At 55.9% G+C, this 14,895-nt stretch overlaps 1 protein-coding gene across 2 annotated transcripts in view; it reads right to left on the bottom strand.

Annotated features, from left to right (window-relative positions):
* The window catches only part of LRP4 (LDL receptor related protein 4), an 82,132-nt gene that overhangs the window by 27,883 nt on the left and 39,354 nt on the right, over window positions 1–14,895 (bottom strand). For both annotated transcript variants that reach the window (XM_075583801.1, XM_075583800.1), the window contains exons 11-18: window positions 14,552–14,677; window positions 12,453–12,683; window positions 12,019–12,175; window positions 11,262–11,479; window positions 9,163–9,339; window positions 3,150–3,272; window positions 996–1,204; window positions 380–461 (exon numbers count right to left, since the gene is read on the bottom strand). In XM_075583801.1, the coding sequence (XP_075439916.1) occupies window positions 380–461; window positions 996–1,204; window positions 3,150–3,272; window positions 9,163–9,339; window positions 11,262–11,479; window positions 12,019–12,175; window positions 12,453–12,683; window positions 14,552–14,677 (1,323 nt within the window). The remainder of the gene's footprint in view (window positions 1–379; window positions 462–995; window positions 1,205–3,149; window positions 3,273–9,162; window positions 9,340–11,261; window positions 11,480–12,018; window positions 12,176–12,452; window positions 12,684–14,551; window positions 14,678–14,895) is intronic.

Raw genomic sequence — 14,895 nt, 5'->3', positions numbered from 1 at the left:
CGTGGTGGCTGCCTCCTTCCCGAATCGCAGCGGACGTCACCAACGTGATGTCACACGGCGTCATCTTGCCATGGCAATGCGAAGCCGTGTGACGTCGCGGTGGTGCCGTCCGTAGCGTCATTTGACGCTGTGATTCGGAAGGAGAAGCAGGTCGGCCCCGGGGGCCGAGAAAGTTATATTTGGTGAGTTTTCCAGCCTAAATTTGAGCCGTTTTTACACGTTTGCGCCATGATGTAGGAAATGAAGGTGTCTGATGGCGGGGTGTTTGTAAGGATGTGTGGTGAACTCCGGCAGTGCCGGGCGGCTCAGTAACAAACTCCTCCGTCGCGCAGGTGGGGTTAAGAGGCAGCATGTGCTGGTACAGCACCGAGTATAATACCTGCGTCCGTCCAGTAGAGCTTGTGAGTCACCCAGTCGATGGCCAGCCCGGCCGGACTTTCCAAGCTGCTCTCTACGACAACCTGGGGATGCAATGAGAAAACACAGGTGAGGACTGCAGAGCATCTCATCAACACGGGTACAGAGCATCCCTCCTTTTACACCAGACATTGTAAAAACAAAAAAAAAGCATTGCACACCATTGATCTAAACCAGGGGCGGCCAACTCCAGTGCTCAAGGGCCACCAACAGGTCATGTCTTACGGATATCCCTGCTTCAGCACAGGTGGCGCAATCAGTGGCTCAGTCTTTGACTGTGCTGAAGCAGCGATATCCTTTAGACATGACCTGTTGGTGGCCCTTGACTGGAGTTGGCCGTCCCTGATCTGTGAAGGTTCCCTGTGAAGAGTCCTGCAGAACGCTGCAAAGCCCTATCACAGCTAAACCCCTACATTACCCTGTTATATGCTCAATGAATCCCTTTGCCACTAACCCTGACCATTGACCTGCCATGCTAGCCATCGCTCTGCAAACCTTTCCATGCCAGCCACCTGCCGTGCCCCAACTCCCCGTCACACCAGCGCAGAGCGTCGCCCCGCGTCCCCCCCCCCCCTCACCTCCTGGCCGCTACCGTCCCACTTGGATCGGCTAATGGAGTCGGTGGTGATGTCGCTCCAGTACATGAGGTCAGTGGCAGCGTCCCAGTCCAGCGCCACCGCGCTGCGCACGTCGGACAGCGGGATGACGTCATCGGACAGGTCGTCCGTGTCGAAGCTGATCCTCCGGATGTCCGTCCTTCGGGCAAAAAGCAGGAACTTGTCAAGACCTGATCAAAGGTCAAAGGTCGTCTTAATTTCTTCAGCTTCAAAACAGCACAAACAGAGCAACAAAAAAAAAGGGGGGGGGGTGGGGACGAGCAGTATATGGAGGGAGGGAGGATGGAAGAGCAGTATATGGAGGGAGGGAGGATGGAAGAGCAGGCAGCTGTATTAACAGGGGGGAGGGGAGAGAGCATGTTTAGCTGTTAAAAGAGGAATGCTCATGGAAATCAGCTGTATAAAGAGGGGGTAATGAAGGAGGTAGGTCCAAGTTTTTATATATATTAACACAGGAGTGAAGCAGGGGGTCTCTATTCCTTTCAGCTCCGGGACCCCCTGCTCCCAGAGATACCTCGCTCCGTAGCGGGAGCCGGTACCGGTGGAATTTAAATGTCATCGTCAGACGAGCCAATAGGAAGCTGCACCGGATGATGTCACATCTTCCTATTGGCCCGCGTGACGCATTTAAACGCCGCCATTTTGTTAGGCACACTGTTCCCCGACTACATAGATACCGACCGGCACCCCCTACAGACGTAAGGGTCTGTGGAAGCAGGGGGTCCCCAGAGCTGAAATTCATGGGGTTCAGCTCCCGAGACCCCATGCTTCAAAAACAACCAATGAATGAAGGCAGTGTTGCTGCATTAAAAGGATAGAGCAGGGTAATCAGCTGTATAAAGAGGGATGGCCGAGATAATCAGCTGTATAAAGAGGGACGGCCGAGATAATCAGCTGTATAAAGAGGGGTGGCCGAGATAACCAGCTGTATAAAGAGGGGTGGCCGAGATAACCAGCTGTATAAAGAGGGGTGGCAGAGATAATCAGCTGTATAAAGAGGGGTGGCCGAGATAATCAGCTGTATAAAGAGGGATGGCCGAGATAATCAGAAGTATAAAGAGGGGTGGCCGAGATAATCAGCTGTATAAAGAGGGGTGGCAGAGATAATCAGCTGTATAAAGAGGGGTGGCCGAGATAATCAGCTGTATAAAGAGGGATGGCCGAGATAATCAGCTGTATAAAGAGGGATGGCCGAGATAATCAGCTGTATAAAGAGGGATGGCCGAGATAATCAGCTGTATAAAGAGGGATGGGCGAGATAATCAGCTGTATAAAGAGGGATGGCCGAGATAAATCAGCTGTATAAAGAGGGGTGGCCGAGATAATCAGCTGTATAAAGAGGGGTGGCCGAGATAACCAGCTGTATAAAGAGGGATGGCCGAGATAATCAGCTGTATAAAGAGGGATGGCCGAGATAAATCAGCTGTATAAAGAGGGATGGCCGAGATAACCAGCTGTATAAAGAGGGACGGCCGAGATAATCAGCTGTATAAAGAGGGACGGCCGAGATAATCAGCTGTATAAAGAGGGATGGCCGAGATAATCAGCTATATAAAGAGGGATGGCCGAGATAATCAGCTGTATAAAGAGGGATGGCCGAGATAACCAGCTGTATAAAGAGGGACGGCCGAGATAATCAGCTGTATAAAGAGGGACGGCCGAGATAATCAGCTGTATAAAGAGGGATGGCCGAGATAATCAGCTGTATAAAGAGGGATGGCCGAGATAATCAGCTGTATAAAGAGGGATGGCCGAGATAAATCAGCTGTATAAAGAGGGATGGCCGAGATAATCCGCTGTATAAAGAGGGATGGGCGAGATAATCCGCTGTATAAAGAGGGATGGCCGAGATAAATCCGCTGTATAAAGAGGGACGGCCGAGATAATCAGCTGTATAAAGAGGGACGGCCGAGATAATCAGCTGTATAAAGAGGGATGGCCGAGATAATCCGCTCTATGAGGGGCATTGATATGGGAAGAGGGCAGACTGGCGCATCGGGCTGGAAGGAGAACACGTGGTATAAAGAGGGGGGGCGGGCTCTAGCACGGCCCTCTCTGTATATATAAAACCCGCCTGTTCCCGGTCACTCCCAGCCCCGTACCCCCGGCCCTTACTCTTGGCGCAGATCTGCGGGCTGGTCTTGCGGAAGCCGGTGGGGCAGGCGCAGGAGAAGGTGTCCACACTGGGGAGGCAGAGGTGGGAGCAGCCGCCGTTATCATCACCGCAGCGGTTTGTCCCTAGAGAGAAGAGGGGAAACAACTCTGATGAGGGACAGAAAGCAAGGAAAATGGGGCTTCTGTGACCAGGACGGAGTACACTGCCAGCGCTGGGCGACACTATACACACACACACACACACACACACTGCCAGCGCTGGGCGACACTATACACACACACACACACACACTGCCAGCGCTGGGCGACACTATACACACACACTGCCAGCGCTGGGCGACACTATACACACACACTGCCAGCGCTGGGCGACACTATACACACACACACACACACACACACTGCCAGCGCTGGGCGACACTATACACACACACACTGCCAGCGCTGGGCGACTCTATATACACACACACACACACTGCCAGCGCTGGGCGACACTACACACACACACACACACTGCCAGCGCTGGGCGACTCTATATATACACACACACACACACACTGCCAGCGCTGGGCGACTCTATATATACACACACACACACACACTGCCAGCGCTGGGCGACTCTATATATACACACACACACTGCCAGCGCTGGGCGACACTATACACACACACACACACACACACTGCCAGCGCTGGGCGACACTACACACACACACACACACACACACTGCCAGCGCTGGGCGACTCTATATATACACACACACACTGCCAGCGCTGGGCGACTCTATATATACACACACACACACACTGCCAGCGCTGGGCGACTCTATATATACACACACACACTGCCAGCGCTGGGCGACACTATACACACACACACACACACACACACACACACACTGCCAGCGCTGGGCGGCTCTATATACACACACACACACACACACACACTGCCAGCGCTGGGCGACTCTATATACACACACACACACACTGCCAGCGCTGGGCGACACTATACACACACACACACACACACACACACTGCCAGCGCTGGGCGACACTATACACACACACACACACACTGCCAGCGCTGGGCGACACTATACACACACACACACACACACACTGCCAGCGCTGGGCGACTCTATATATATACACACACACACACACACACACACACACACTGCCAGCGCTGGGCGACTCTATACACACACACACACACACACACTGCCAGCGCTGGGCGACACTATACACACACACACACTGCCAGCGCTGGGCGACTCTATACACACACACACACACACACACACACACACTGCCAGCGCTGGGCGACACTATACACACACACACACACACTGCCAGCGCTGGGCGACACTACACACACACACACACACACACTGCCAGCGCTGGGCGACACTACACACACACACACACACACTGCCAGCGCTGGGCGACACCACACACACACACACACACACACACACACTGCCAGCGCTGGGCGACACTACACACACACACACACACACACACACACACACACACACACACACTGCCAGCGCTGGGCGACACTATACACACACACACTGCCAGCGCTGGGCGACTCTATATACACACACACACACACACACACACACACACACTGCCAGCGCTGGGCGACTCTATATACACACACACACACACACACACTGCCAGCGCTGGGCGACTCTATATACACACACACACACACTGCCAGCGCTGGGCGACTCTATATACACACACACACACACACTGCCAGCGCTGGGCGACACTATACACACACACACACACACACACTGCCAGCGCTGGGCGACACTATACACACACACACACACACACACACTGCCAGCGCTGGGCGACACTACACACACACACACACACCCTGCCAGCGCTGAGCGACACTATACACACACACACTGCCAGCGCTGGGCGACTCTATATACACACACACACACACACACACACACACACACACTGCCAGAGCTGGGCGACACTATACACACACACACACACACACACACACACACTGCCAGCGCTGGGCGACACTATACACACACACACACACACACACACACACACACATACTGCCAGCGCTGGGCGACACTATACACACACACACACACACACACTGCCAGCGCTGGGCGACACTATACACACACACACACACACACACACACTGCCAGCGCTGGGCGACACTATACACACACACACACACACACACACTGCCAGCTCTGGGCGACTCTATATATACACACACACACACTGCCAGCGCTGGGCGACTCTATACACACACACACACACACACACACACACTGCCAGCGCTGGGCGACACTATACACACACACACACACACACACACTGCCAGCGCTGGGCGACACTATACACACACACACACTGCCAGCGCTGGGCGACACTATACACACACACACACACACACACTGCCAGCGCTGGGCGACACTATACACACACACACACTGCCAGCGCTGGGCGACTCTATATACACACACACACACTGCCAGCGCTGGGCGACACTATACACACACACACTGCCAGCGCTGGGCGACACTATACACACACACACACACACACTGCCAGCGCTGGGCGACACTATACACACACACACTGCCAGCGCTGGGCGACTCTATATACACACACACACACACTGCCAGCGCTGGGCGACACTATACACACACACACACACACACTGCCAGCGCTGGGCGACTCTATATACACACACACACACACTGCCAGCGCTGGGCGACACTATACACACACACACACACACACTGCCAGCGCTGGGCGACACTATACACACACACACACACACACACACTGCCAGCGCTGGGCGACACTATACACACACACACACACACACACACACACACACACACACACACACACTGCCAGCGCTGGGCGACACTATACACACACACACACACACTGCCAGCGCTGGGCGACACTATACACACACACACACACACACTGCCAGCGCTGGGCGACTCTATATATACACACACACACACACACTGCCAGCGCTGGGCGACTCTATACACACACACACACACACACACACACTGCCAGCGCTGGGCGACACTATACACACACACACACACACACACTGCCAGCGCTGGGCGACACTATACACACACACACACTGCCAGCGCTGGGCGACACTATACACACACACACACACACTGCCAGCGCTGGGCGACACTATACACACACACACACACACACACACACACACACACATACACTGCCAGCGCTGGGCGACACTATACACACACACACACACACACACACTGCCAGCGCTGGGCGACACTATACACACACACACACACACACACACTGCCAGCGCTGGGCGACTCTATATATACACACACACACACACACACACTGCCAGCGCTGGGCGACTCTATACACACACACACACACACACACACACTGCCAGCGCTGGGCGACACTATACACACACACACACACACACACACACACTGCCAGCGCTGGGCGACACTATACACACACACACACTGCCAGCGCTGGGCGACACTATACACACACACACACACACACACACACACTGCCAGCGCTGGGCGACACTATACACACACACACACTGCCAGCGCTGGGCGACTCTATATACACACACACACACTGCCAGCGCTGGGCGACACTATACACACACACACTGCCAGCGCTGGGCGACACTATACACACACACACACACACACTGCCAGCGCTGGGCGACACTATACACACACACACTGCCAGCGCTGGGCGACTCTATATACACACACACACACTGCCAGCGCTGGGCGACACTATACACACACACACACACACACACTGCCAGCGCTGGGCGACTCTATATACACACAAACACACACACACACTGCCAGCGCTGGGCGACACTATACACACACACACACACACTGCCAGCGCTGGGCGACACTATACACACACACACACACACACACACTGCCAGCGCTGGGCGACACTATACACACACACACACACTTCCAGCGCTGGGCGACTCTATATACACACACACACACACACACACACACTGCCAGCGCTGGGCGACTCTATATACACACACACACACACACTGCCAGCGCTGGGCGACTCTATATACACACACACACACACACACTGCCAGCGCTGGGCGACTCTATATACACACACACACACACACACACACTGCCAGCGCTGGGCGACTCTATACACTCACACACACACACACACACACTGCCAGCGCTGGGCGACTCTATACACACACACACACACACACACTGCCAGCGCTGGGCGACACTATACACACACACACACACACACTGCCAGCGCTGGGCGACTCTATATATACACACACACACACACACACACACACACTGCCAGCGCTGGGAGACTCTATACACACACACACACAGACACACACAGCCAGCGCTGGGCGACTCTATATACACACACACACACACACACACACACACACACTGCCAGCGCTTGACGAGGGCTATCATGTGCCCGTCTATTCCTTGCCCGGCTATTTCTTGCCCAGCTGCGGCTATTACCTGCCCGGCTATTACCTGACCGGCTATTCCTTGCCCGGCTGCTGGCTATTACCTGCCCGGCTATTCCTTGCCCGGCTGCTGGCTATTACCTGCCCGGCTATTCCTTGCCCGGCTGCTGGCTATTACCTGCCGGCTATTCCTTGCCCGGCTGCTGGCTATTACCTGCCGGCTATTCCTTGCCCGGCTGCTGGCTATTCCCTGCCGGCTATTCCTTGCCCGGCTGCTGGCTATTACCTGCCCGGCTATTACCTGCCCGGCTATTTCTTGCCCAGCTGCGGCTATTCCTTGCCCGGCTATTCCTTGCCCGGTTGCTGGCTATTCCTTGCCCGGTTGCTGGCTATTACCTGCCGGCTATTCCTTGCCCGGTTGCTGGCTATTACCTGCCGGCTATTCCTTGCCCGGCTGCTGGCTATTACCTGCCCGGTTATTCCTTGCCCGGCTATTCCTTGCCCGGTTGCTGGCTATTCCTTGCCCGGCTGCTGGCTATTACCTGCCGGCTATTCCTTGCCCGGTTGCTGGCTATTCCTTGCCCGGCTGCTGGCTATTACCTGCCCGGTTATTCCTTGCCCGGTTGCTGGCTATTACCTGACCGGCTATTTCTTGCCCGGCTGCTGGCTATTACCTGCCCGGTTATTCCTTGCCCGGCTGCTGGCTATTACCTGCCCGGCTATTCCTTGCCCGGCTGCTGGCTATTACCTGCCCGGCTATTCCTTGCCCGGCTGCTGGCTATTCCTTGCCCGGCTATTCCTTGCCCGGCTGCTGGCTATTACCTGCCGGCTATTACTTGCCCATCTGCTGGCTATTACCTGCCCGGCTATTCCTTGCCCGGCTGCGGCTATTACCTGCCCGGCTTTTCCTTGCACCGGCTATTCCTTGCCCGGCTGCTGGCTATTACCTGCCCGGCTATTACTTGCCCATCTGCTGGCTATTACCTGCCGGCTATTCCTTGCCTGGCTGCTGGCTATTACCTGCCCGGCTATTCCTTGCACCGGCTATTCCTTGCCCGGCTGCTGGCTATTACCTGCCCGGCTATTCCTTGCCCGGCTGCGGCTATTACCTGCCCGGCTTTTCCTTGCACCGGCTATTCCTTGCCCGGCTGCTGGCTATTACCTGCCCGGCTATTCTTTGCCCGGCTGCTGGCTATTCCTTGCCTGGCTATTCCTTGCCCGGCTGCTGGCTATTACCTGCCCGGCTATTCCTTGCACCGGCTATTCCTTGCCCGGCTGCTGGCTATTACCTGCCCGGCTATTCCTTGCCCGGCTGCGGCTATTACCTGCCCGGCTTTTCCTTGCACCGGCTATTCCTTGCCCGGCTGCTGGCTATTACCTGCCCGGCTATTCTTTGCCCGGCTGCTGGCTATTCCTTGCCTGGCTATTCCTTGCCCGGCTGCTGGCTATTACCTGCCGGCTATTCCTTGCCCGGTTGCTGGCTATTACCTGCCGGCTGGCGCTGTGGGTGCAGGGTGTGGATGTCCATGGGGAAGTGCAGCTTGCTTCGTATCACCTCTTGGTTCTTCCCGGTGAATTTGTTGGCACTGTTGATGCTCTTTGTGTGCCAGTCCGTCCAGTACAGGCTATCCTCAAACACTGTGATGGCAAAAGGGTGCGGGAGACCTGAGGGTCAAGAGAGGAAAGGTCAGCAACCCCAACAGCCACCGAGCGCACTTCCAGAGCATGGAGGAGCCAAGTATTGCTGAGACAAGGGTAGGTCATGTGGTAACGCTCTGCAGGCTTCCTAAACTGCCCAGCAGGGCGACGGGTTGGGCAAGCCGTGCTCTGCAGGGCGACGGGTTGGGCGAGCCGTGCTCTGCAGGGCGACGGGTTGGGGCGAGCCGTGCTCTGCAGGGCGACGGGTTGGGGCGAGCCGTGCTCTGCAGGGCAACAGGTTGGGCGAGCCGTACTCTGCAGGGCGACAGGTGGGGCGAGCCGTGCTCTTCAGGGTGACAGGTGGAGTGAACCGTGCTCCGCAGGGCGACGGGTTGGGGTGGGCCGTGCTCTGCAGGGCGACGGGTTGGGGGCGAGCCGTGCTCTGCAGGGTGACAGGTTGGGGCGAGCCGTGCTCTGCAGGGCGACGGGTTGGGGCGAGCCGTGCTCTGCAGGGCAACAGGTTGGGCGAGCCGTACTCTGCAGGGCGACAGGTGGGGCGAGCCGTGCTCTTCAGGGTGACAGGTGGAGTGAACCGTGCTCCGCAGGGCGACGGGTTGGGGTGAGCCGTGCTCTGCAGGGCGACGGGTTGGGGGCGAGCCGTGCTCTGCAGGGTGACAGGTTGGGGCGAGCCATGCTCTGCAGGGCGACGGTTTGGGGTGAGCCGTGCTCCACAGGGCAACAGGTTGGGGCGATCCAAAAGATGTGAGAGAAAGAATGCTCTGCAAGCAGGAAGGTGCTGGGGAGTGATGCTCTGCAAGCAGGAAGGTGCTGGGGAGTGATGCTCTGCAAGCAGGAAGGTGCTGGGGAGTGATGCTCTGCAAGCAGGAAGGTGCTGGGGAGTGATGCTCTGCAAGCAGGAAGGTGCTGGGGAGTGATGCTCTGCAAGCAGGAAGGTGCTGGGGAGTGATGCTCTGCAAGCAGGAAGGTGCTGGGGAGTGATGCTCTGCAAGCAGGAAGGTGCTGGGGAGTGATGCTCTGCAAGCAGGAAGGTGCTGGGGAGTGATGCTCTGCAAGCAGGAAGGTGCTGGGGAGTGATGCTCTGCAAGCAGGAAGGTGCTGGGGAGTGATGCTCTGCAAGCAGGAATGTGCTGGGGAGTGATGCTCTGCAAGCAGGAATGTGCTGGGGAGTGATGCTCTGCAAGCAGGAATGTGCTGGGGAGTGATGCTCTGCAAGCAGGAATGTGCTGGGGAGTGATGCTCTGCAAGCAGGAATGTGCAGGGGAGTGATGCTCTGCAAGCAGGAAGGTGCTGGGGAGTGATGCTCTGCAAGCAGGAAGGTGCTGGGGAGTGATGCTCTGCAAGCAGGAATGTGCTGGGGAGTGATGCTCCGCAAGCAGGAATGTGCTGGGGAGTGATGCTCCGCAAGCAGGAATGTGCTGGGGAGTGATGCTCCGCAAGCAGGAAGGTGCTGGGGAGTGATGCTCTGCAAGCAGGAAGGTGCCGGGGAGTGATGCTCTGCAAGCAGGAAGGTGCTGGGGAGTGATGCTCTGCAAGCAGGAAGGTGCTGGGGAGTGATGCTCTGCAAGCAGGAAGGTGCTGGGGAGTGATGCTCTGCAGCAGGAAGGTGCTGGGGAGTGATGCTCTGCAAGCAGGAAGGTGCTGGGGAGTGATGCTCTACAAGCAGGAAGGTGCTGGGGAGTGATGCTCTGCAAGCAGGAAGGTGCTGGGGAGTGATGCTCTGCAAGCAGGAAGGTGCTGGGGAGTGATGCTCTGCAAGCAGGAAGGTGCTGGGGAGTGATGCTCTGCAAGCAGGAAGGTGCTGGGGAGTGATGCTCTGCAAGCAGGAAGGTGCTGGGGAGTGATGCTCTGCAAGCAGGAAGGTGCTGGGGAGTGATGCTCTGCAAGCAGGAAGGTGCTGGGGAGTGATGCTCTGCAGTGGCTCTCCTCACCTTGGCTGATCACAGCCTTGCGGTTGGCCCCGTCCAGGTCTGCACGCTCAATGACATGGTGCTTAGCGTCCACCCAGTACATGCGTCTCCCGGCGTAGTCTATTGTCAACCCGTTGGGCCAGAAGAGGTGAGTGTTCGCGATAACGCGGCGGTTTGAGCCGTCCATGCTGGCGTATTCTATGCGCGGCGTGTTACCCCAGTCTGTCCAGTAGATGGTGCTAGAGAAACATGAGACATAAGCCTCAAGATGACCCCCCAAAAAACAGTGGTTCTCAATATTTTAATCTACCCCCCCCAAGTAGAATTTTATTAAAGTCGGGGTGCTCAGGGGTATTTTTTTTTTAAATAGAGGTGCAGGAACCCAAAAAGCATCTAACCCTCCCTCCCAGACTGCTGCATTCCTACTAATAGTTTCAGAACCACTGTATGGAGTTTTTGTATTGATCCCTAAAAAAGGCGCCAGAACTGTTCCCCTGATACACCCCAAAGAAAACCCTAGGGCAGGGGTGGGCAAATACAGCTCTCAAGAGTCACCTACAGGTCAGGTTTTCAGGATATCCCTGCTTTAGCAGAGGGGGCTCAGTCAGCCCCCTGTGCTGAAGCAGGGATATACTTAAAACCTGACCTGTTGGTGGCTCTTGAGAATGGGAGTTACTCACCCTTGCCCTAGGGTTATCAATGGAGGGAATCTGACTTCTCTCTCCTATAGAGTAGAAATGACTTGCTGGCCACTCGGGCACTGAAATGGGTAACATACGCCTCCATGGGGTGCAGGGCAATGGCTCGAGGCTTCTCCAGGTTGTTCCACAGCAGGACTTTGCGATGAGACCCATCCAGATTGGAGACTTCAATGCGTGAGGTGCCAGAATCCGTCCAGAACAGCTTGTCGGTGATCCAATCAATGGCCAGACCCCCTAACCACAAAGAGGGGGTCAGCAGAGGTCAAAAGGTAACTCACAGTCCCTCCGTGCCACCCCATTTGTGCCCACGTAGTGTTCATCTCCCCATCCTGAGTGGCACTGCGTTCTTCTAAACTGGACTGCCCCACAATGGGCTGTTGCCCTCCTCACTTAAGACTTCTCCACCAACTGCAGACCCCGTCCCCCCATCCTCACCTCGCTCTGTCCACTCTTGGCTCATCCTGACACTAGGTTACCCCTCCCCACACTCACTCCTTGGTCCCTTACACACCTGGACTCTCCAGGCCGGTGGACACCACCTCTTCCACGTTGCTCCCATTAAGGTTGGCTCTCATAATACGGTCCAGTGTGACGTCTGACCAGAAGACCAGCTCGTTCCGGTGGTGGAAGTCCAGCGCAATGGCATTTTCAAGGTTATTGAGCAGCAGGGTGTACTCGGAGCGGTGCGGCAGGACCTGCCGGATGTCGATCCGATTGGCGAAAAGCAGAACCGGCTCCGGCCCTTGGGGAGGTCAAAATATATACATAGCAGCGCTGTACGTAGCATTTTGCTGATACCAATCCCTGTCCTGAGCACATGCATGCACACACACACACACACACACACACACGCACACGCACACACAATATTTTGCTCCAATTGGTTTGGTAACACATGCTGACCCCTCAATAACATGATCGCGGTCAGCCATGTCATTTGATAACCTAGGATATGTTCGAAACGTTGCAGACTTCAGAATAAAAACGACACGATGTTAGAATACTAGAAGATGTAACAGGGACTCGGGATCAGCGGGAGGTGCCGATTATTATATACATTTCAGGGTGTTTATTTCATTGTGATTGGTGCTGCAGTGTAAGGGTGTCACAGTGTAAGGGTGTCACAGTGTAAGGGTGTCACAGTGTCACAGTGTAAGGGTGTCACAGTGTAAGGGTGTCACAGTGTAAGGGTGTCACAGTGTCACAGTGTCAGGGTGTCACAGTGTCAGGGTGTCACAGTGTCACAGTGTAAGGGTGTCACAGTGTAAGGGTGTCACAGTGTAAGGGTGTCACAGTGTAAGGGTGTCACAGTGTAAGGGTGTCACAGTGTAAGGGTGTCACAGTGTAAGGGTGTCACAGTGTAAGGGTGTCACAGTGTAAGGGTGTCACAGTGTAAGGGTGTCACAGTGTAAGGGTGTCACAGTGTAAGGGTGTCACAGTGTAAGGGTGTCACAGTGTAAGGGTGTCACAGTGTCACAGTGTAAGGGTGTCACAGTGTCACAGCGTAAGGGTGTCACAGTGTCACCGTGTAAGGGTGTCACAGTGTCACCGTGTAAGGGTGTCACAGTGTCACTGTGTACGGGTGTCACTGTATACGGGTGTCACTGTGTACGGGTGTCACCGTGTACGGGTGTCACCGTGTACGGGTGTAAGGGTGTCAGTGTCACTATGTAAGCAGGGCATCAGGCCCCCATTAAGCCCCCTGCTGTATGATGCACTATACGTCTGTCCAGCGATGAAGGGGTTTAACGAGTCCTATGTATTGTTGGGGGATGTAACAAGGTCCCTTACCCAGCGCCTTGCAGCTGCGTCTGTAACAAGGTCCCTTACCCAGCGCCTTGCAGCTGCGTCTGTAACAAGGTCCCTTACCCAGCGCCTTGCAGCTGCGTCTGTAACAAGGTCCCTTACCCAGCGCCTTGCAGCTGCGTCTGTAACAAGGTCCCTTACCCAGCGCCTTGCAGCTGCGTCTGTAACAAGGTCCCTTACCCAGCGCCTTGCAGCTGCGTCTGTAACACGGTCCCTTACCCAGCGCCTTGCAGCTGCGTCTGTAACACGGTCCCTTACCCAGCGCCTTGCAGCTGCGTCTGTAACAAGGTTCCTTACCCAGCGCCTTGCAGCTGCGTCTGTAACACGGTCCCTTACCCAGCGCCTTGCAGCTGCGTCTGTAACAAGGTTCCTTACCCAGCGCCTTGCAGCTGCGTCTGTAACAAGGTCCCTTACCCAGCGCCTTGCAGCTGCGTCTGTAACAAGGTCCCTTACCCAGCGCCTTGCAGCTGCGTCTGTAACAAGGTCCCTTACCCAACGCCTTGCAGCTGCGTCTGTAACACGGTCCCTTACCCAGCGCCTTGCAGCTGCGTCTGTAACACGGTCCCTTACCCAGCGCCTTGCAGCTGCGTCTGTAACACGGTCCCTTACCCAGCGCCTTGCAGCTGCGTCTGTAACAAGGTTCCTTACCCAGCGCCTTGCAGCTGCGTCTGTAACACGGTCCCTTACCCAGCGCCTTGCAGCTGCGTCTGTAACAAGGTTCCTTACCCAGCGCCTTGCAGCTGCGTCTGTAACACGGTCCCTTACCCAGCGCCTTGCAGCTGCGTCTGTAACAAGGTTCCTTACCCAGCGCCTTGCAGCTCCGTCTGTCCGGCCGCAGCTGGTATCCCGTGTCACACGAGCACTGGAATCCTCCCTCCGTGTTACTGCAGCCCTGGCTACAATACCCCTCCTCATCGCACTCATCCACGTCTGTGCGGGGCAGAGAGTCATGGGTCAGCCTGCCCACGTGTGGCACGCACATCCCAAAACATGCAGAGAGTCAGGGGTCAGCCTGCCCACGTGTGGCACGCACATCCCAAAACATGCAGAGAGTCAGGGGTCAGCCTGCCCACGTGTGGCACGCACATCCCAAAACATGCAGAGAGTCAGGGGCCAGCCTGCCCACGTGTGGCACGCACATCCCAAAA

The sequence above is a fragment of the Ascaphus truei genome, unplaced genomic scaffold (genome assembly GCF_040206685.1).
Source record: "Ascaphus truei isolate aAscTru1 unplaced genomic scaffold, aAscTru1.hap1 HAP1_SCAFFOLD_380, whole genome shotgun sequence".
Lineage (NCBI taxonomy): Eukaryota > Metazoa > Chordata > Amphibia > Anura > Ascaphidae > Ascaphus > Ascaphus truei.
Note: the sequence above shows the minus strand (reverse complement) of the source record. Positions and strands in the feature narration are given on the sequence as shown.